General features: G+C 39.6%; 1 protein-coding gene and 1 long non-coding RNA gene across 3 annotated transcripts; one reads left to right on the plus strand and one right to left on the minus strand.

The window, feature by feature from the left end:
- Window positions 1-762: 762 nt before the first annotated feature.
- On the minus strand, window positions 763-23,345 carry LOC132839369 (prolactin receptor-like). Of its 2 annotated transcripts, none has more exons than XM_060860305.1 (9): window positions 23,038-23,345; window positions 13,397-13,507; window positions 11,042-11,171; window positions 10,216-10,385; window positions 9,942-10,120; window positions 9,340-9,493; window positions 7,975-8,065; window positions 6,099-6,168; window positions 763-4,346 (listed from the first exon to the last, which is right to left on the minus strand). In XM_060860305.1, the coding sequence occupies exons 2-9, from the start codon at window positions 13,482-13,484 to the stop codon at window positions 3,663-3,665; spliced, it is 1,566 nt and encodes a 521-aa protein (XP_060716288.1). In that variant the 5' UTR covers window positions 13,485-13,507; window positions 23,038-23,345; the 3' UTR covers window positions 763-3,662. The 2 variants fall into 2 exon arrangements, with proteins under 2 accessions (XP_060716288.1, XP_060716287.1); XM_060860304.1 differs by having other exon boundaries at window positions 13,382-13,507; window positions 23,038-23,344.
- On the plus strand, window positions 19,473-20,807 carry LOC132839713 (uncharacterized). Its single transcript, XR_009647756.1, has 3 exons — window positions 19,473-19,510; window positions 19,979-20,063; window positions 20,440-20,807. It is a non-coding gene; the product is annotated as an uncharacterized LOC132839713 (long non-coding RNA).
- Window positions 23,346-24,243: the final 898 nt, after the last annotated feature.

Raw genomic sequence — 24,243 nt, forward strand, 5'->3', positions numbered from 1 at the left:
GTGTATGAGTGAGTTCAGAGAGGTCAGTAGGTCAGGAATCTTATCTGCAGATGACTGTTGTGTTGTTGTGCTATTTATAAGTTGGAATGCAGGCAGGAAAAATTGGCAGTCTATTAACTCATTAATATCTTATAAATTAAATATGTTACCTTCACGTATATGTGTATGTGTAAATAAAAGCCTGTGAAAAATAAGCAAATTTTCAAATGCCACATAAGCGACTTAGATAGAATACTTAGTTATTAAAGAAACAATGGGGGCACGGTGGCTTAGTGGTTAGCACGTTCGCCTCACACCTCCAGGATCGGGGTTCGATTCCCGCCTCCACCTTGTGTGTGTGGAGTTTGCATGTTCTCCCCGTGCCTCGGGGGTTTCCTCCGGGTACTCCGGTTTCCTCCCCCGGTCCAAAGACATGCATGGTAGGTTGATTGGCATCTCTGGAAAATTGTCCCTAGTGTGTGATTGCGTGAGTGAATGAGAGAGTGTGTGTGTGTGCCCTGCGATGGATTGGCACTCCGTCCAGGGTGTATCCTGCCTTGATGCCCGATGACGCCTGAGATAGGCAAAGGCTCCCCGTGACCCGAGGTAGTTTGGATAAGCGGTAGAAAATGAATGAATGAAAATGAATGAATAAAGAAACAATTGAACTAGTCATAACTCCACAGCACAACAGAAGCCAATGTTATTTGCACACCGTTGTACTCAGCTTAAATAACTCCAAATCAAGATGAAGATAAACAAACCGAACTGCGGTCCAATCCGTTACCTGACATTTTCCACTTTTATTTTCAATACAGTGGGAAATCATTTACATCACTCGTTACATACATACATTATACAACCATCAGTAATTATATCCTGTACTGTGTATAACATTCAGATAAAATATAAGGTTTATTTTAGATGGCTTGATTGTTTTTCATTTAAGGAACTGAAATAGAGCAAGCAGTAGAGAGTCACTACTTTCTCTGTTATTTAAACTTCAGGCAAAATCCTGAAAGCAAAATGAGTCAGTGACTCTATTTTTTGATTAAATCTCTCAAAAAGTACATATAACTAATTTATAAAGCCTTACTAAGCTTCCTGGACTGGTGTTCCTGTTTAAACAGGATTAAAAAGAATCATTTTTTTAAACAAATCAACAAATAATTGTATTCAAATTATAATTGACAAATTGTCTTATTTGTACAAGACAATTACAATTAAACAAAACAAAACAATAATCTTTGCTTGCTTGCTTTCATGCTTTTGCCTTGCAGTGTGTGTGTGTGTGTGTGTGTAGTCCTGGTCATTATGAGACATGTGGTTCCATCTGCTGGTGAAAAACTTTAAAGTGAAGGCACAGCTTATATGTAAACCTGTGTGTATTTGTGTATTTTGTGCTTTGAAACAAAAATAGGTCTCGTCTTACATTTAAAAAATATATACATCAATCTAATTTACAGTATATGCAGAACACATACAAGCTGTTCACATCTTCACTGCATGTTCACACGCCCTAGTTATTGTTTTCATCTTGCATTTCTGTGTCACAATAAAAGGCACAAACATGTCTAAGCAGCACAACACACGACGAGTCACATGACATCACAATGTGGCAAACAACACTAATACAGAGTGGACTAATACAACGAAGAGATAAAATCACGAATCATAAAAGAAAGAGAGAATGATGATCAGCAAATGCACAGCTTTGTAAGGATGTCCATTGTTAAAAAATAACATCTCATTGAAACTCTAAAGTTTGTACATTACATGATCAATAAAATTTTACTGAACTGGCACGGTTAAAGAAAGAAACAAAAAAAACACAACAACAGAAGAGCAAAGATTGCTCGCATTGATCACACAGTGCTTTGTTTAATATAAAAACAGGAATAAAGTATTTGTGCGTGGCAAAAATAAATAAATAAATAAGCCTACTGATTGTATTGATTTTTTTTTTTTTAAAGAACAAGAGACAACCATTAGGTTTCTGAGGACATCTGTCGAGCTGGTTTAGAGGATTCACTGCATAGCTTGGATCTCTTCAAGAAATTGCTCTTTGTACTATGATCATGCGGTAGAAATAGATGCACTCAGGTAAATGCTTCTCTTTGTCAGGAATGTATTTGAAAGTAGTGAGAGCACACAAGAGGACTTTTACGTTTAGTTTTTCATTTTGTTTGGCTGTGGTCAGACATATGAAGTGGTACTTCAGCGTGACTTAAGGATAAAAGTAACCCCAAAATGCCTTGTACAGTAATTTGTTTTGTATGATTGTCCTCAGGGTGGATAACATTATTGCCTCATCACATCTTTACAGTCCTGCTTTTGATCCTGAGCTCAGGTTACTGCCTGAGTGGAGTTTTCCCTGTTCTCCCTGCATACATGTTGGTTTACTGTGGGTTGTCTGGTTTCCTTCCACCTCCCAAAAACATCCAAGTAGGCTGATTGGATGTGTCATAGACTGGTAGCCAATTATCCTACCTTATACACAATATTGCTGGGATTGGCTCTAGAGCTACATTTGTCTTGAACATGACAAAGTGGTTACTATGGTTACAAAGAGGTGTGTGTGTATCTAAACTTATGTACACCGACTCTTCAGGTACCGTACAAAAAGGTGTGTACATCTATCTATACTTTGCGTGTGTGCTGAAGTCCTTGATATATGTGAGGTTGTCTGGAAAAAGCCAATGGAAGTTGTTTAAGCTGGATTCTACTGAGAAAAGACGAAAAGCTTTGTTTTGACTGATTTTTTTGCCAATAGTATATTTTGGCATATCTATTTTAAGAAAACAAACAATTTACCAAAACAAAGTAGAAATGTTTTATTTTAGTTCTTTTATAACTTTGATTTAGAGCAGCAAAAATCATAATTGGCAAAGAGCCGGTTTGACAAATGTTAAGTGAATGCAGCGAGTACGCTGAATACCATTTTTTTTCCCATGCTTTCATCAGCTTTTTAGATAGTTATTTGCCATAGCAAAATGGCCATAAGGATAATCAGTTAAGATTGCAATCAGATACTGAGTGCTAAAACGTCTTCACATCCTGGTGATAATAGAGGAGGGCACACTTACACACTCCATAATGACATGAACAGCAAAGAACATCTTTAAATAGAACTGACAAAACAAAATGGCATTTAGAAGTAGAACTCTTATTTCAATGGTGTCGCCTGGAAATGCTCCATAGCCAACATGGCTGGTCCTTCTAGTCATTAATCTGTATGCCTGAAATGCCATTACAACATACTTTAAACAGGAGGAAAGCTAATAAAGAAAAACTCAGATATTGCTGCGACCTCGAGCCTGTCTGGATCGCTTCCAAAGTCTAATCAGTTCATCTGTTGGCTACAGTGGTGAGATATCTGCCTAACGAGATTGTCGCACAGACATAAGGATGGACAACCTGAAAACATAACGTCTCCGCCACCTAGTGGCAGAGGTTTGATAACACAAACATACAGCTGAAGGCTGAAGGAAGGCAGCTAAGGCAAGGTTAGAAAGTAACCTAAATAATAAATAATTAATTCTTAAATCAGAGATATAATGGTATTAATACCAGAACAACTCATTTTTGGTCCAAACTTGATTTCCCGCCTTTCACCCTTACCCGTTCCAGAATTTACTCACAGCAACTTTTGATGGGTACAAACTGCCATATACAGTACATATTTACACAACACCTAGCTCCTGTCTGTTGGTTGTGGTAATAAAAGGTACAACATACTCATTCTGCTCCCCCTCTTTTGGGTAAAACCTCATTTCATTGGCTTGAACTTCCTCTTGTTTATCCATAAAGGCTGTTAACTGGCTGAGCTTCTTTGTGTCTTCCTCTGGTTTATCTTTTAGCTCAAGATAAGAGGAACCTCCGAGTGAATTCGACATGCAGGGCACAAGCTGTACCATCTCGTTGGCGGTTACTCCATGCACACAGGTGTATAACTCCTGAGTTTTGGGTGGCATACTGGTATTTGTAGGTGCAGGGTTTACAATCATACTGTATTCCGTCCCTGGGAATGAGAGCAGCTCCGGCTGCACGTGGCTATCCTTTGGCCAAACCCACAAAGTGGCCTCGGTCATGGTCGGCTCTGAAGTCTCTTCGCTACAGAAGAAAGGGTCTTGGCAGTCCGGACTAGGGACATCAGGGGTGTGAAGTAGCTGCTGGTCTTCAGTGCAGTCAGGGCTCTGTGTGTCTTGAGGCTCTTTATTCTCCTGGATGCTAGTCATAGAGCTCAGTCGAGATAAAAAGACATCTTCGTCCATGCTGACGTGGTACACTGGCTCCCCACGGTAGCGTGGTGCCTTGTAGCCTTGCAGGGTGGAGAAGTGATAATTAATCTCATCCATCTTGCCTTTCTAAAGGAAAGCAGAGGTAGAGAAAAATATATAGTAAGGGGACAAAAATAATAAAAATTAAAGCTGCAAGCAGCATTTCCCGGGTTCAAGCGTTTAAGGCCTTTGGATTGACATGACAATATATGTCATGTCATGCTACATATGTCATGCTACAGAGGGTGCCACAACATATGTCATGTGAAGTACTCACCCGTCCAGTTTTCCCTAAAATAAACAAAGTCATATCCATTAGAGATGAGCCGGATACTCGGCTGAAACGAGTATCCGGTACGGATAAAGCACTTCTGCCGAGTACGAGTATTATACGAGTAATACGAGTCAATATTTGTGCTCGGATTGTATGAAAATCATCATTGGCTAGCGTTTAACCGGTAATTAAAGCCCCGCCCACTTCAAGACAAGCCCCACCTACTTCCGGGTTAGGCCCCACCCACTCCGAGTCAGAACCAGAATCAGAATCTTTGCCTTACAAGTCAGCACAACATTGGGTTTTTGGACTGTTGGGGGCGCTAGAGGGCTTTTTTTTAAAAAAAATGGCTGTTTTTAGAGATTTTTCCGTTATAGCACCACGAAGTGGCCAATCGCCACGGTTTTTGAAATGTGACCTCAGTTTGACCTCTTTCACATGTGTCCCAAGTTTGGTGTTGATAGCTCATTTAATTCTTGAGTTTTTGACATTTTAGTAAAACTGGCTCCTCACAGTCCAAACTTTTTGGGGCCCCTTAAGGACCCTGAATCAAAATTTCGACTTTTTTTCGAAAATTATTGCCTTTGAGACTCCAGAGAATATTACTGCACTGGATTGGTCTTGATCAGGCGAAAAGCCTAGGACTAGTTAGCAAAAGTAGGTTTCGGATAAAATGCGCGATAGCGAAAAAATTTAATGGCGGAAATGAAATTGGAAATATACGTTTTTTAAGTCATGAGCCAAGGATTCCAAAGATATAAAGCACTTGAGATTTGGACATAGGGGTTTTAGGGGTTTAGGGGTTATGGGGACAAACACGCTGAAGCGCCCCAAATTGTCCAATTCCGCTGAGATTTTGGCCCTGAGTAACTGTGACCAGTACTACCATCTGACCAAGTTTGAGCTCTCTAGGCCTTACGGTTTGGGCTGCACGACCGTTTCTAGGGAGGAATAATAATAATAATAATAATAATAATAATAATAATAATAATAATCCTAACAAAAACAATAGGTTTCCAGCGCTTCACGCTTGAACCCTAAAAATTATTCACTATATACTGAAGAGACTAGAAGAATTGTGTTACCAGATCCCACCATAGAGCACTGGTGTAAGAAACTAGTGATGTCTTGTGGCGCAAATGTGTGAAATTATTCATAGCAACATCTCTACACTTTCTACAAATTTCTGACAGCTACAGTATAACTGTCAAAGTTTCACTGTGATCTTTCAGGCTATACTGGCTACTGTTCTGTAATTTTCAGCTCTGTGTTTTCCTCAACATAAAGGGTTTTGTTGAGGTGCATTGGTTATTCTGTAAAACATGCTCGAAGAACAGTGGTATACCCACAGCTAGTGTTCCTACAAATTCTGTTCAATGAAGATATTCAGTATTTCAGAAATAAAAAATTAAGTGTTTAGAACTTTCTCTAATTTTGCTCTCCACTGAATGTATATGTATAACAATATGTACATGTGTGTGTAGGATAATGTTCTAATGTGTTGTGTTATAACACTCAGTCTCTAATTGTAGGGAGATTTGTGTGATCTCGCAGGAGGTAAATACCTTAAGAAGCATGGGATCAATTCCTTTGATGCAGGGTTTAGGGATTGGTGGCAGGAGAAAAGTTTTTATCCTGCAGAAATCACAGAATCAAAGAGCACCTTTAGAAGACGTCACACTTATTTGGCCTTTAATTTTTCTTTTGATATTATTGGGTTATCTTGATATAATTATTAAGCGTGCTGAATAATCAAGCAAGTGTTAGACCATTTATAGTGTGACTGTGTTTGGGACAGTATAAACATGCTGAATTGGCCTGCGCACAGGCAGACAGACAGGCACGTGCGCACAGGCAGACAGACAGGCACGTGCGCACAGGCAGACAGACAGGCACGTGCGCACAGGCAGACAGACAGGCACGTGCGCACAGGCAGACAGACAGGCACGTGCGCACAGGCAGACAGACAGGCACGTGCGCACAGGCAGACAGACAGGCACGTGCGCACAGGCAGACAGACAGGCACGTGAGCACAGGCAGACAGACAGACACGTGTGCACAGGCAGACAGACAGACAGACACGCGCACACAGACAGACAGGCACACAGACAGACAGGCACACAGACAGACAGGCACACAGACAGACAGGCACACAGACAGACAGGCACACATACAGACAGACAGGCACACATACAGACAGGCACACATACAGACAGGCACACATACAGACAGACAGGCACACATACAGACAGACAGGCACACATACAGACAGACAGGCACACATACAGACATACAGACAGGCACACATACAGACAGGCACACATACAGACAGACAGGCACACGCGCACACATACAGACAGACAGGCACACGCGCACACATACAGACAGACAGGCACACGCGCACACATACAGACAGACAGGCACACGCGCACACATACAGACAGGCAGGCACACATACAGACAGGCACACATACAGACAGACAGGCACACATACAGACAGACAGACAGGCACACATACAGACAGGCAGACAGGCACACATACAGACAGGCACACGCGCACACATACAGACAGACAGGCACACATACAGACAGGCAGGCACACATACAGACAGGCACACATACAGACAGACAGACAGACAGGCACACATACAGACAGACAGACAGACAGGCACACATACAGACAGACAGACAGGCACACATACAGACAGACAGACAGGCACACGCGCACACATACAGACATACAGACAGGCACACATACAGACATACAGACAGGCACACGCGCACACATACAGACATACAGACAGGCACACATACAGACATACAGACAGGCACACGCGCGCACATACAGACAGGCACACGCGCGCACATACAGACATACAGACAGGCACACGCGCGCACATACAGACATACAGACAGGCACACGCGTGCACATACAGACATACAGACAGGCACACGCGCGCACATACAGACAGGCACACGCGCGCACATACAGACAGGCACACGCGCGCACATACAGACATACAGACAGGCACACGCGCGCACATACAGACATACAGACAGGCACACGCACGCACATACAGACAGACAGGCACACGCGCGCACATACAGACATACAGACAGGCACACGCACGCACATACAGACAGACAGGCACACGCGCGCACATACAGACATACAGACAGGCACACGCGCGCACATACAGACATACAGACAGGCACACGCGTGCACATACAGACAGACAGGCACACGCGCACACATACAGACAGACACACCACTAATTGGCTGTGATTGGAAATGTCTCGTTGGAATTTCAACAACAGCATTTGTTTAATTCATATTTACAGCTGTTGCAGTAAAAAAATACATTTAACCCTTTTAGTTTTTGTTTTTTCAATTATTGGTGTATTAGTGTAAGTGCTGAGTGATGGATGTCTGCTCCTCACCTCTTGCCTTGTGGAATAATCCCAAGTCCAATGAGGAGCAAGATTATGACTACAATGGTAGTCATTAGTACAAGACCATAGACCATGTGATCTGAAAGAGAGGGGGGAGGGGTGCAGTTACCATGGAAACACCATCACTTTGGCTGAAACCTTTCATTCTAAAAGTTCTTCCATTGATCAATGTAGGTATGACTGGACCCTGAATAACCCTTACATTTGTCAATACGTGTGTGTAACCTATATGGTCTTAGGAGCGGATAGGAGCCAAATTGTTTCTGAAGGAGAATTCATACGTTTTATAAGACAATGATACGAAATAACACGCAACCATTTAGAGTAGGCATTTATCTACGCACTACGGTAACAATAACAGGTTTTTGTTCAAATAAAATCATGTCAGAGCTGTTCCCACCTCTAATGTGACATGTGACATGGAAATGAAGAAAAACAAGAAAAGAAACATTTATTAAAACATAACTATCCTGGCTGCACAAGTCTGCATAAGCCATGGGGCATGTGGCTGCTGAATGAATGAGCTAATTATATTCAAACTCAAGTTTAAAAAATAAATCATCACATCATCAATGAAGAAATTCTGTTCAACACCAAAAGAGGGATCAGCTGTTTCTATAAAACCTTCTTGACATTTGAATCATGGTGGTAGGTTACGATTTGGCTGTTTCTCTTCGGGTTCAACTGGGGCACTGGTTAAGATAGAGGAAATGATGGATAGCTCCGAATAATAACGTCTAGAAGAATATAATAAAATGTCCAAAGAGACTGGATACTGTATTAAAAGCAAAAGTTGTTTAACAAAATATTACCAATGGTTTTGCACAATTCTGAAACCAAGTCAAATAAATATTTTACTTCCCGCCCCTAAAACGTTTCTATTTGTTTTTCACTTCAATATATATCTGCATCTTTTTTTTTTTTTTTTTAAATCACACAAATCTTTTTTTATATCCATTATCAATGCTGTAATAATCCTTTCCAGATGATCATGTGATCCTGACAACAGGTTAAAAACCCAGGCTTTTGAAAGACAAAGGAGCAGCATGAATATAAGTATGGCTAACCATCGCCATGGCAACATACAAGCCTTCACAGCAAAATCCTATGTACATGCACAAGCAGGAGTGACGACATGGCCAGACCCAGATGATGAGTGGGAGAAACCTGAGAGCTCATGCTTCATATCAGGAATGCTTCATATCAGCAAGCCCTCAAAATAGTGTTGTATAGCATGTCATCATGGCTACACAATCCATGCTGTCATTTATTTAGTGCCAGGGGTTTAAGAGGTTGTGGTGTATTTGAGCTTGAAATGTGTTCAAATGTGTGTGTGTGCATGTGTGTGTATACCAGGCAGACGTCTGGAAGGAATGATGATGGTAATTGGGGAGCTCCATTTGCTCCACAGGTGGTTGTTTTGTGAGCGGCAGCGCACTTGGACTTCATACCTCCCCAATGACAAGCCTAGAAGCTCCAGATGAGGTTCACGTAGCCGCTCCTTTACCTGCGCAGACATCAAGACAAGTCACTGCAGCGTCACATCATTTTTCATCTCGTGTTACTTTAATTGTCAGTCACTACATCACACAACGACAAATCACACATTAGTATAAACACTCGCTTGTGTTCAACTGGGTTGAGATCTGGTGACAGATGGTCATAGCATATGATTTACATAATTTTCACACTCATCAAACCATTCAGTGAGCCCTCGTGACTTGACATGAAATCCATTGTCATCCTGGAAGAGGTCACGCCCATCCAGGATAAAATGGTTCATCATAAGATAAAGATCATCACTCCATACAAAGAATAATAACTTTGTGTTGATTTGTCTTTGTAAAGAGACACGTGCAGACAAATCAAGCCAGAAAATAAATTTCACCACCACATAATAGAGCCAATGGTTTTCATTGAATCGGTCATCCCCCCAAACACATGTTTCACAGTACCTTCCAGTTACTGGGCTCAGAGATAGCTCTATAACGTAGCTCATAGATGAGTGTAATCCATCCAATTTGGACATGTTGAGCAATGGGGTACTGCCAGGACACTAATACGGTGCAACCTGCTTCATCCTTAGTCATGTTCATTAAAGTGTATGTGAGGTTATATGGTGGATCGATCTCGACTGTGAACAGAAACAAATAAACTGGTAAAGCGTGCGGTCACAATGTCTCGACCATAAACAAAAACTCAAAACAATTTGACTCGACTGTGCCTTACCAATTTCGGCCACGTCCAAACAGTGCTTTTTAGAGGTGAATGAACCTCTGCTGCTGTGGGCCGTTACGTTCATGCAGTAAACCTCCCAAATCCTTGTGTGCTCTGTGTCAAAGTAACAACTGTTTGGTCCACCACTCACATAGTCTGGACACTCTGTTGGAGGCCTGTTACTGAAAAGCATGGCAGCATACAATCATCAATAAGAAGTTTTCTTTCAAATAGGAAATTTCATACTAAAAGAAACAATAAAAAACAACACTATAAAAAAGATGGTGTTATACATCATCTGCATATACAGAGAAGTCATACTTTCAGGTGGTGTATTAAACCATTTGTGGTCCATCTAGGCATTTATAAAATAAACTGCAGTATTTATTTAGATTACTAGCGAGTGAATACAAGGTCTGAATGTAAGGATGTAAGGACATTATCACTGAAATTGCTAGCCAGTGTGAACAAGTACAGATATACACTCAGGTCCAAACAATGCAAGCGTTTAGATTTTTCAGCCTCATGGTGGTTTGGTAGATCTTGGAGCTGCTTATGTCTAAGTGAAATAAGAGCGAATGAACACACAGCTGAGTAGCCAAATGTCCAATTAATTTTTTTTTATACCTTTAAAGGGCTAAAAAGTAAGGTCCGCTCATATTCACTGTTTCATGAATACTGTGGGAGAAAGCTAAGAACAATAACTGTCAATATTATACTATACATGTGACTATACCAGTGTCTAGCAAATGTTTTAGAGCTTTACCTTAATTGCAAGATTAAAGGGCAGAACATAATGCTTCCAAGACCAAACATTAAACATTTTACCCAGCCTTACCCAAGGGTGTAGAAGAGCCTGTGGGTGAGGTTGTCATCTCCCTGGAGACCGTTGTCAAGGGGATGCCACCAGCAAGTAAAGGTTTCCATGTTCGGAGAGCGGCAGTAATATATGTGTGGCTTTAGGCCATCTGCAGAAATAATGAGACAAATCAGCTTGCAGACGTGAGAACTGCTGAAAAGGTCAGTTGCAAACGATGATCTGAAGTGTGGAAACCCATTCGTTTCATTCAGAACTGCCTGATCCGACCAGATTAAAATGAAACAACTGTGTTTAATTAACAACAAGCGATAACTTTTCAAAAATGTTAAATAGTTCTTCATTATCATATATATGAAACCTCATAGCCACACATTTTAAGTATCTTCAAACATTTGGCATCATAGCAGCTCACTGATCTGCAACCTGATTATTCTAACACAAGGAAGCATTTTTCTAATCCACCAATCAAAGTAGGATTTCAGCATATGGCCAAACATTTGGGTTTCTAACTGCTCTTGTTGTCAAGCCAATTTCCTTAATCCACTGCTTAAGACTTGCTAGCTAATGCTAGCACCAATCTGTCGGGAACAATTCATCAAAACAGATTTAGCCTCATTATGAAGCCTGGTGCTTTTAAAGACTTTGAGATCATTTCTCGAACAACATCAGTTAAAATGCAATGATGGTGAAAATATAAACGGAAACTCACGATGACTGCCTGAAGCTTGAAAAGGTCACAAGCAAAAGTGAATTTTATCAGGTTCAAATATTTTGAATATATTTACAATGATCTAATATTTCCCATAAACAGATTACAAGAACTTTAATCCCATAGCTAATCTAGACATATTTCACTATTTTTATGCTTTACATTTTCTTGCTCATTTTAAGCATTCCGTTCTAGAAAGAAGCGAAAATTGAAAAGAGAAATAAATGCTCATGTCCTGAAGCACATGTGACTGCTAACAGCACTGTTACTCTTGCATTTGTTGATGATGTGACTGCTGCTAGCTGCTCAGCTTTAGCACTATGCTTAAAAACGTAAGCAGTGCTATGTGCATTACTGGAGCCAAAGTCAACACATTTGTTGTAAAATCTTTGACAGTGATTTCAAACGTCATCTTGGTTATCTGATTCTTCTGTCTGGGTCGGTCCTGATTCAAATGCATAAAACCTTGGCCTGGTAAGGCAGAAAATGTATTTGACTAGACTCAAGAAATGATCCCTTGATACGTCTAACTGGCAGTGATGAATGAGGTGTGTTCATTTTTCCATCATGCGTAAATAGATATGAAAGCAGTTTTTCAGGTTCAGGTTGAATCTCTTCACACCGAGCATTTAAGAGTACCACAATACTGAAGACTGACAGATGTATTAATACTAGCCACGGTGAAGGACTGCAGACACACATTCCTATAAGCTTATGACGAACACAGATGCCAGCTGCAGGAAATTAAATTAGAAGCACATTTTGTGTGCGCATGTGTGTGTGAGTAAGATTGTGAGTCATAAAGAAGCAGTTATGCTTTCAGTACTATGTTCAGTGCAGGCCAGAATGACCCGTAATTATCAAGCAGTTTTCCTTTTGTTTTTCTATTCTTTTAATTTTTTTTGAAATTGTCACAGAGTTTCGAATCATCATTTTGGCCTGACAGGATGAATATTACAAAAAAGTCAGTATATTAAAAATAGACGAGTCTTTCTCAAGAATATTGCATATAGTAGGACATATATTAGATAGACAAACTTTAAACATGACTAACATGATGCACAATGATACACAGTGATGTGAAGACTGATGCGGGGCAGAGAGTAATATGAATTTCTGACTGCTTTGCTAAAATGTTATAATTCTGGTATTCCGAAAGGAACAAAAATACATTTTGAATCTTAAACAGCTTCTTTGTTAACAATTCGGTCATCTGACAATATGTTCCAAAAAATATTATTCAGTCCGGTGCTAAGAAAAGTATTTCTTCTATTTTTGCATGTGTGAACTGATCTTTAGACTAAATGTTATAGGCAACAAAGACAACCTTGTTGAAGAAAATGATCCAGCATCAACTGGCCTCAGTGAGAATTAGACAAAAAACGCCTCAGGAATCATTACGCTATTTCACAATCAAATATAATTTGACAAGAGATGATAAGGCATTGAAGTACATCAAGGTTTTCCAGTATGGAAGAACTCCAAAGACATTTCTAAAGCCCCGGGTCTCCAGTGAACAACACTGAGAGCCATTATCTCCAATTGGAGAAAACAGCAGCTCCATTATGTGTCTAACTCAGTAACTTCAAAACATGTGCTTTCACTAAAGCAATGTGAGGCATGAGGACTGTAAAAAGCTGTGCTCTGACCTTGGCCTGACTCACCTCCCTGATGGGCTGCGGAGTGTGAGGACTGTGGGGAAGCTCCGGCATGGCTCCACCAGTAAAGTAAGAGGAGCATTAGCCGCAGCATCGCTTAGCAAACACCAGTAAGTCCTGAGAGAAAGGGGGAAAAAAAAGAAAAAGAAACATACATATAGGTGAGCTTTGCTGTGCTATGAAATGCATGCTCACCTGGATTCTGGCCACAACATTTTACTTCTTCGTCTTAACCCTTTTTCGCAGCACAGTCTGGTGTTCTAGTCTGTTGGCAGAATGGAAATTGACTAATCGGTATAAACAAATGAATTATTTTTGGCTTTCAGTGAGAGACGCGTGTTCTTCCTTCTGATGGAGAACATTACAGAAAACAGAAATTTGGTGGTTGAAGATAATGCCTTCATATTTTACATGGTAATGAACAAGCACTTAAAGCATCTCAGAGAGCTGAAACAGGATTGAGATCATGATTTACTTACTTTGAAAATATAAACAGATATAAACATATGTGTAGAAAAAAAAAACAGTAACAGGGTCATTGGCAACCATACATGTGCACATTATAAGATGAAGCGGTATACTTCAGATCAGTTCCTTCGCTTCTCCATACTTGTCTCTTCATTATTCTTTGTGTTATCTGTCCACAGGATGTTTTCCCATCATTCCCATCAAGATGTTATTATAATTATTATTATTTTTGGGCAAAATCCAATCTGCATTCTTCATTTTTTTTACGCTTTCCAGTGGTATAAACCCTCAGTATTTACTCTGGTGTTGGCTTCTCTTAATTTTTCACTTTGACCCAGATACGCCTACCTCCTGGAGGAACTTCTTTATCTGGCCAAGTGTTATGCAGAGTTTTTCTTCACCTGTGGCCTTCCAGGCCTGTTGGTTTTCCTGAGCCCACCAGCACATTCATTCATTCTGACCAGAGATGGGAGCTTGAGGTGCGACTCATGATTCATACACACCATGTCCGAGTAACCATGGAGCATTTGCAGAAAAATACTTTCAGAGAGAGTGCGTGTGTGTGTGTGTGTGTGTGTGTGTGTGGTTGCTTTCATTTGTTTCAATACCCTTCAATGCTCATTTAATGAGCAGCGCATTATGGCTTCGGCAGGAGTGCCATACCAGAGAATGTTTACAAAAGTGTGAGCATTGAAAAGAATGTCAGAAAAAATTAAAGACTACTTTAAACTTTATAAACACACCTGAAAACACGTTTAGTTTATATAATCATTAGAGCAATGTTAAAATTGCAATGAAAATACGCTTTGCCATACGCTTGACACTAAAACTAATCATCTTCTACCATTCATTTAAATAATGCACTAAATTTCTTAGGCAAGTCATAATCAAATGCAGACAAGGGCAACACCTTAGAGTAATTGTTTGTACAGTGGCGTGAGTGATGGTGCTAAACCAACTGGATCAAGTTTTTCCTATAAAATGCTGTGCACTTGGGATTTACACATAAGGGTGTGAGAAACAAAGCACAAAACATTAAGTGAGTCACAGTTCTGTAGGTGGAAACGCATTGATTGTGACACAGATTAGAGACCGAAAAAAAAGCAAGAATGAGGTCTACACTACCTCAATCCCTCTTTTAAACAATGGAGAGCAAAAAAAGCAACTCCCAGTTGAGGTGGGCAGAAGACCACATACTGTAGGTTTCTACTTCTGTTCCTCTTCTGCCAGCCAAAAAACAGGTGTCAGATTACAATGGGCACAGACCCAGGAAAAGAACCAGGAACCTGTGCCATTTTAGTGTCTTTAACGGTCAAGATTTGGTGATCATTTGCTCGTTGTAGCTTTAGGTTTCTGTTCTTGGCTGACAGCAGTGAAGCCCAGTCTTTTCTAATGAGTTTCATGGTTTTATTTATTTGTTTTTATGCACACACACACACACACACACACACACACACACGTTCTTTATACAGACATACAGTTATCCAACTTAATGACTCACTTAATGATACTTGTGGGCTGTTAGTGTTGCAGGGGTTAGTACCAAAGATGTATACAAGACCTACACAAATCTGACTCAGCTGCCTAGCCATTACACCCTGGCCTTTACGTTGCTCAGATCCACACATTTGCCTATTTTATCTTCGTCCAACACAAGTTTTGAGAACTGCCTGTTCATTTTACTGTGTAATATCTCTCACTCATTAAGGGGTGCCAATGTAATGAGATAATAACTCCCTTCACAGGTCAGTGGTTTTAATACAAAGCCTCCAAAGCTGTACCAAGCATTAACCTTTTTGCTTGCACTGAGAGCTGAACCATATTAAAACCACTCAAGGCCACTTATTACAAACAGCAGTTCAAGAATCTGAGTAAAAATATAGGCACGACTTAATGATAATCGGTAATATATGAATGCTTTAGTACTTTGGTTTATGCACCAGATAAACAGCAAAGTAATAAAGCGTTCAAATATGAATCCAAAAGGTCAAATGCATGTTTTTTATATTAAAAAATTGAAAAATCTATTTAAGCTGAAGACTGTTGCCTCTTTGCGAGACGCCAACGATCACTTGTGCGGTGAGGCTTAAGTTACATTCAGTTACATTAAGCGCAGTAAGAAATTTCCTCCCTCATCACTTCTCAGCTCTGTGCCAACATCATCATCATCATCATCATCTCAAGTGGTTTAATTGTCATTTGAACCAAAAATAGCTGGTACAATACACAGTGAAGCGAAACAGACATACAGGCTCACTAGTAGTGGGATGATTTGGAGCATCAGTCACACAAGTACCTTAACCGTTATTATGGAAACAATAATAGAACATGTTGTAAGTTTCACAGGTTTCCACTGATTATTATTTATGTCAAATCTGTACTCATAGCAAATCCAGCACTAATCTGATTCGAGTGTTCAGGGGTGTTGTGGTATAGCGTAAACCTTGTCACACAACATAAGCTATTTTGAGTGGTTATATCCGCTAATTATTCTCAGATGTTGCTTGGTAATTAACAGCCTACATGCTCTCAATACTAAGAGTAACTCCTAGTAAAATAATATGAATTTGTCCTCTTCAAGTCTGGATTATTTGTTGTGTTGGCGTCTTCTTCTGTCATAAGATTGGCCTTTTTGAATAATCCCTGAATTGTCTTTTGCATTTTTTGAATATGGAATACATGGTTTCTTTAAAAATCATTTTAGGATTAGGTCCATATGACTCATTTTGCTTTACACAAGTCTGAGGTGTTAAAAAAAAAACATCCAGAAGTTCTCTCTGTACACGTTAGAGATTCAGCTGTGATTCAGAAGCTGCGCTTGAAATACCCTGTGATGCCACAGCGATGGCAGGGCCCTCGCACGTTTGTTTATCGCTATACGGTGCCTCCCAGAAAACAATGCACGGTGGGCAAGTGCATCAAGTGGGTAAATATCAGTCGACTATTTTATGTTGTTACTGACCCATTTGGGGATTGTAGGTAAATGAAACCCCACATTTTAGACAAACGGGGGCGCTAGTGAGCCACTTAAGAGACACACCTTCGTCTGACCTTTTTGTCCACACTTAACAGCCGACAAATGTGATGTATGTGTCAAATTTCAAGTTAATCTAAGCACGCCAAAAGCCTTAAATATGCCTGAAATAAAAGTAAACTTTGACACGATGCCATGGCAACAGTGTTTGAGATATCAAAAATCCGTTCGCAATTTTGCATCTCCAATATCTCTGCATCATGGTGGCTAAGTCTGGTCTGCATGAATCCCCTAAGAGGAGTATTTAAAAGTTTACCGCATGCAGCTGACAAAAAATCCACCTCGGGCCCTAATAATACAAAGAAAACCCAGTGTAATCCAGCAGCCTTCATAAAAATCTACAGTACCTTTAGGTTCATCTTACACACACATGATCGAACACAAGGTGGAAAAAAAAAAAATCCCTGTCTGCACCTTCTTATCGTTTCTCTCTGCTCCTTCATCGTATTCTTCTTCTTTATGTGAACCAGATAAAAAGGAGATGAGACATTGAACAAAACAGGAATTCAACCTTGAGCAATTTTGTGTGCTAAAGCAAGCACATGGAGCTTCTGTCTGGTTGAATTTTTCTTCTGTGTCATATGTAATCACCACGTCAAAGCAGCTCTTAGAACGGAAGAACAGCAGCTGTTAAAATGTTCCTTTTATAATTTTATAAGCTTGACAGTCACACAAAGGCTCCATGAAGCCAAACGTCAAATCCAAACCCTAATCCGCTTTGTGCCTAATTGCCTTTGAGGTGAGGGTCATACAGTAGGTTCAACCTGACATGAGACGTATGAAAGAAAAAAAACCCCAAAACCTAAATCCTTTATGTAGTTTTAATGTATAGAGAACGTAGAAAATACATTGAAAAGGCTTTCCATGCACAAGATCAGCCCGAGTCATAAATACTTGGTGTTATTTACCAAGGAAATGATCATAATAGTGTGAACATAAGACGCTGTTGTGCTTTTATTCTCTCAAAAGGACAATTCATTCATTCATTTTCTACCGCTTATCCGAATTAACTCGGGTCAAGGGGAGCCTGTGCCTATCTCAGGCGTCATCGGGCATCAAGGCAGGATACACCCTGGAAGGAGTGCCAACCCATCGCAGGGAACACACACACACACACTCTCATTCACTCATGCAATCACACACTACGGACAATTTTCCAGAGATGCCAATCAACCTACCATGCATGTCTTTGGACCGGGGGAGGAAACCGGAGTACCCGGAGGAAACCTCCGAGGCACGGGGAGAACATGCAAACTCCACACACACAAGGTGGAGGCGGGACTCGAACCCTGACCCTGGAGGTGTGAGGCAAACACGCTAACCACTAAGCCACCACCGTGCCCCCTCAAAAGGATAATATTCTTGATAATGTATTTATTATAAAAACAACAAAAAAAAAACAAACAAAAAAACTCTATATTATTTCTGCATTTTAATGTGAACCCTAGATTTAATAAACAAATTTGTTTCTTTATACAGCACGTGAAGGAAAAGCTTTTAGCCTGTGAACCAGGCATGTGTTGTCTCTCTACCATGTGTCCTTATAAATAAATGTCAAATATTTAGACAAGGTCTAAATATAAATGTCTGTTTAAACCCTTCCTCACAGTAAGTATTGATGTTTCTTTTTCCTCAGTGACACTGTGGGGGCCAAAACTGAGACCTTTAGAGAAAATGCTTCTATTTTGCAGGATTTTCAAATTTAATACAATGATTTTTATTGCATTATTGATATTTCTGATAAGTTTCTGAGCATTTGGTCCTCTTTTTTTTTTTTTGCCGATACGGACTTTACATGTTTGTATAAAACCTCATGGTCCTGATGGTCAGAGTGTCATCAAAACACATGCTCCAATAGAAGAGATTAGACCTGAGGAAAATCTGACCTTTTCGTACAAAGCACTTAACCTGCTCGATATCACACATTTGCTTAACGTTTTGTTAAACATTAAAAAAAAATAATTTAAATGTTGTCTCAGACTTTTAGGGGCTTTTTACACCTGGTCACTTCATGTGTTTTCTGTGATCCGATAGCTATCCGATCGTAAAAAGACCAGGTGTAAATGCTCTCCGAAACGGTTTCGAGACGGATATAAATCCGATGGTTCACACCACTTCAGGAGGTGGTCTGGGACGCGTTTCAGATGAAACTGGACAGGTGTAAATGCATGTGGTTGTTCAAGCCACATACGTCAGCGCTATACTCCTCCCAAAAACGAAAGTACGTCACTCGCAGGTGACTCGCGAGTTGTGCATCGCCCCAGAAATAAATATGTTTTCCCCATCAGTGCTGGCTCTGATCTTTCACCCAGGTGTCTCGTTGGGTCTTAAAATGCACTGCTGCCGCCAGTGAAAATGCAGCAAACAGTAATTGCTGTTTTTTGTAGAAACCACATACACCAAAATGTGTTCCATTTCAATCAACGTGGAAATGAGGTAAAATATATTTGCTACATATATATATTTCTACTGCATTTTTACAGCATTGTTTTGCAGTTTATGTCACACCCATATATGATTTATAAGATAAGATGTATGACAGTGCTTTAAAATTTTGAATCAGCTATTAATTGTTGACTGGACTTTAGTCTGCTCCTCTGGAGTGAAATGTGGTGCTGGTAAGCCACGGTCATTTTCTGGACCTCGTATTGTATCTTATGGTTATAAAGTAAAGTACTCGTTATGCCATGATCCGTTTTTCGGATCAGAAAACACAGGCTACTGCTTAAAGCTTATTTGTTTAAATTGTGTTTATATAAGTTTGTTTGGTAACCGGGTGGAGTTACATCCCACTTAAAAAATACTGAACGCTAGATATGATGTACTAATTCTAGTACATGATAATCTTAAGCATTTCCTGTTTTTTCTATATCTGTATTGTTAGAATTTGTAATAAATCGCACATCTTTTTGCTCTCTTGCTGAAAAGAAAATGTGGAACATTACATGTGACTTTTTTTGGCTGCGAGCCATAATTGATTACATTTTCAGAGCTTCACTGAAGAGTGCTTTTAAAGTTCACTGTGCACATCCCCAATCCATTACTGTGCTTGATTTAACCAACAATCTTTTTTTGTTTTTTTCCAGAACTAACAAATCTGTAGGAGCATAAATTGGATCATTCAGCATGGAATTTTTCAAAGCCTGTTCCTGGAACAGATCCCAGACAGAGGTTTTTATCCTTGTTAACATTTAAGTCCAGATCTTCACCTCTCACCTGAATGCTTTATTTAATGCACAAATGTGAAAGCACCAGTTGGTGACATTAGCAGCTGTACAATCATGTGTGAACATGCAGTACAGCCTTGAACCAAGATAGTAACCTAGGGCTGTTTTTGTAGATAAATAAGAGAGCAGAAATTGTTGCTAGTTTTTAACTAGCTGAGGTCTGAACACCCGAAAAATTTAATATCCTTCTGGCTGAACATATTGGTTGCCTGGGGACTTGAAGCAGCTACCATCCAAACACAAGTGGATGTTTATTAGACCACCATTAAAAAAACCGCACTGCTATTTTTTCACTGGTTTGCTTTCCTCCTTTCTTGCAGGTGAGAACAGAGTCATCAAGTTCAAGAGCAGACCAAATTCATGGCCACTGATTATTATTAAGTATTAGGACTTACTGACCAAAGTGCAGCAACTGAATCAGAATTCTCTAAATTTTAGGTTTTAGGCAGGCCACATAATTAAGAAAACAATTAAGAACTGGCTACGCAGTTTCTGTGTTTTGGTCTTGCCAGTTCTCAGCCACTGGATCACTATCACATGACATCTACAGTACCACAAGAAATGTCAACAAAAGCCACAATGTTGATGCGGACATCTAAAACCACAATGGATCTGTTACACACCCCTGTTAATATGGCAGTTTAAAAAAATAAACAAGTATTAAACCATAAAAAAAAAGGATTTTCTTTTCATCCTGAATGTGAAATTAAAAGAAAAACAATCAGAAAAGCTTTGGGGAAAATTAAATAATCAGAATAGCCTGGTTGCATAAGTTTGCACACCCTTTTGTAATTGGGGATGTGGCGGTGTTCGGAATGAGAGAAAAGATTTTTAACCCAAACAATTTTAACCCTGGTTACATGGGTCTTTCTGGGTATTTATATTGTTTTATTAAATAACCCTGGTAAAGCTGGGTGGAGTGTAAAAGTTTGAGAAAAATAAACAGGAAATTCTTGGTAGAAACATCCACCAAAGTGGTTAACAACTTGGGCTAAACAACATAGTTCCTGTCTGACAGCATACATATCTGACTAAATTGAATTAAACACTGCTCAGTTGGTGTTCAGCTGAACGTTGTTTCTCATTGTTTTTAATCATCGGTCTTATTTCAGCTATTAAGGATTCAATAAAACAGTGTCAGGAGAATACCAGAGCAATTCGTCACCTTGAAAGAGCAAAACATTTGAATCAATAGGCCATGCAAAGAGCAACAAGCAACAAGGTTTGAGAATATTATACACATGAAGCCCAGCTTAACACATCTACATGCTTCTGGATTTTGCTGCCTATACTAAATAACTACAATGCTGATAAGTTTCTGTACAAGCACAGGAAAATTCTTAATCGAGTTTACCTCAAAGGCTTATGTATGGTAATGGAAACAATCAGCCAGAATAAAAATAAGAGGTGACTGAAAGGGTTCATGTAATAATAATAATAAATAATAATAATAATATGTAATTTATATAGTGCCTTTCCCAAGCTGTACTATATATGAGATATATATTTCATCCAAGAGATGAAATGCCTTAGCCAGCTTGGCATCAATAGTTTGCTCACTAGTTTTATTTGGATGTTCTCTTATTCACTTAAATAACACTGTACTATACATTTTTGACTCAAATCATTTTGCTTGATTTGTTACCATTAAACTTTTACTAGAATGCAAATGTACATTGCTGCACCCCTACATTGATGTTCGTTCATTAATTATCAGTCACGGTTTTATCCTGATCAGGCTCTAGAACAAATCACAACAATGGGCATAAGGCGAGGAATCCAAAAAAATGTGATTTTTTATTCTCCTTCTAATTCATAAAGCCTTATTTGCTCTTGTAATATGCTGCAATGTGTTAAATGTGATTCTGACGTAGCCCAGTAATTAATAATAGTGATATTTGTAATTAAATCATGATCTTTCTAGATCTGATACGTTGGGCTGGATGAGCCACCGCAAACAATTTCAGAACCTGGAAGGGGTTGAAAGCGTAAAACCTCATGCAAAATCTACAACTTAAGTTTTTACATAATTCCTTACAAAAGTCTTTTCCTACCAGACACCAGTCTCCATGCATTATGATCCCTTACCCTGCATTATGATACACTTCCCATGCATTATGATACACTTCCCATGCATTATGATACACTTCCCATGCATAATGATACACTTCCCATGCATAATGATACACTTCCCATGCATTATGAAACACTTCCCATGCATTATGAAACCTTACCATGCATTATGATCCCTTACCATGCATTATGATCCCATGCATTATGATCCCTTACCATGCATTAGAATCCATTACCATGCATTATGATCCCTTGATTCATAATTTTCCCATGTAACATTTTTCGCCATGTTGACACTACACTACAAGCTATACATATCACCTGGATATGTCATTTCCACGTATTCAGGTGATCAAGGTAAATGGAATCATCATGAAAATGGGCTTTTTTTTGCACTTTCAGGATCCTCTGAAGCTTTCAGTAATATACAATAAAGGGCAGATCCAGGATCATACTGTAGTCCTACACAAGCTTGCACTAGATACCACTCATGTTCTTATATGGAACAGATGAGACCACACAGTCCGCGCGCACACACACACACACACACACACACACACACGCACACGCGCACATCTACACATAACTTAATTAATGGATTTATTATAAAGGGACGCTATAACAATTGCTTATCTAACAAACTGGATATTGTGTTGACAGGTCACTATTTTTAGAAACCGACGCGTATGTTAAAGCCTAATATGACACAAATGCACGTGATACAAATTAATTAATAGTCAAAAAAACTTTTAAACAGCACTAATACATTAATAAACACCGTGTCATGTAGAAACACACGAACTTTACTCCAAACTGCATGGGAAATAGCCGGAAGTGGCTCTTACCTCTCAGAACGTGAGGCGTCTTAAGTCTCAAGTCTTATTCACTTCATCCGAAAATCACAAACGTCTCCGTTTATCCAAAAAGACGCTCCGAGGTTATTTCAGGCAAAACAAACCCTCTCTAAGACATTACCTACTGCCTATAATCTAATAAAAGCTTATTATAATGTTGTTTTCGATACAGTTTCCGTTTTAAAACGGGTTACTTTGTTAACGCGAAGGTCCGCCGAACGTCTGCGACATCGCTCCGTCGGTCTAAAGGCGATTTTCTCTCCACCTGATTTCACGTCATTCCGCCTTTCCGTATGTGCTTTAAAGCGCGCTTGAGCCGAATCCCAAACGACTCCCTAATTGGTCCCTTAGCGCACTACGTAGTGCAGAGAGTCACCAACAACGTGTACTGCACTTAGTAGGGTACATTTGGTAGTGACCTCGTGCGACAATTACAGCTGTCACTACACCGTACCATAAGTGGATAAGCAACATTCACTTCGACTCGATTCGATTCGATTCAATTCGATTCACTTTATTTGTATAGAGCTTTTAAAAATTTCCCATTGTCTCAAGGCAGCTTTACAGAAGTATGGAAACAGAAGAGAGAGAAAAAGAAATACATTTATAATAATATTAATATTAATAATAATAATAATAATAAGAAGAAGAAGAAGAAGAAGAAGAAATGAATATATACAATTAAAGTTCAAAATTAATTAAAAAAAGATTAACTTAAAATTTAAAATACTATATATCTATCCCTATACCTAATGAGCAAGCCAGAGGTGATGGCGGCAAGGAAAAGTATCCTGAGAGGATATGACCTTCTATTCTGCCCCGACTGCAATTCCATCTCACAGTCTGGATTCCCACACTCCTTCGCTGTCGCATTTCTCAACTGTAGCAGCAGAAGAGATTTTACAACTCCTCCAGTCCTGCAATCCTACCACTTGGATCCACTCCCTTCCACTATGCTCCAGACCATCTCACAAGACCTTCTGCCCTTCATTACCACTATCATCAATAGATCCATAGCATCTGGCCAGGTATGAACTACTTTCAAGAGACCTGAGAGAAAGTGTGAAAGAAACCTGCTCTGGATTCTTGAACGCATTGTCTATAATCAACTGTCTGTCTATCTCTATCAGGCGGAACTGTCTGTCTATCTCTATCACAGAACAACCTCCAAGATCCCAACCAGTCTGTCTTTAAAGC

The sequence above is a fragment of the Tachysurus vachellii genome, chromosome 24 (genome assembly GCF_030014155.1).
Source record: "Tachysurus vachellii isolate PV-2020 chromosome 24, HZAU_Pvac_v1, whole genome shotgun sequence".
NCBI lineage: Eukaryota > Metazoa > Chordata > Actinopteri > Siluriformes > Bagridae > Tachysurus > Tachysurus vachellii.

What these genes read in the sequence shown, in the direction of transcription:
- LOC132839369 (XM_060860304.1), bottom strand. Translation starts at nt 13,484, where the DNA reads ATGCTGCGGCTAATGCTCCTCTTACTTTACTGGTGGAGCCATGCCGGA. An exon ending in CTGAGCCCAGTAACTGGAAG is followed by an intron (nt 9,494 to 9,941) that starts GTACTGTGAAAC and finishes ATGTCTGCGCAG; the next exon opens with GTAAAGGAGCGGCTACGTGA. An exon ending in ATTATTCCACAAGGCAAGAG is followed by an intron (nt 6,169 to 7,974) that starts GTGAGGAGCAGA and finishes TGATTTCTGCAG; the next exon opens with GATAAAAACTTTTCTCCTGC.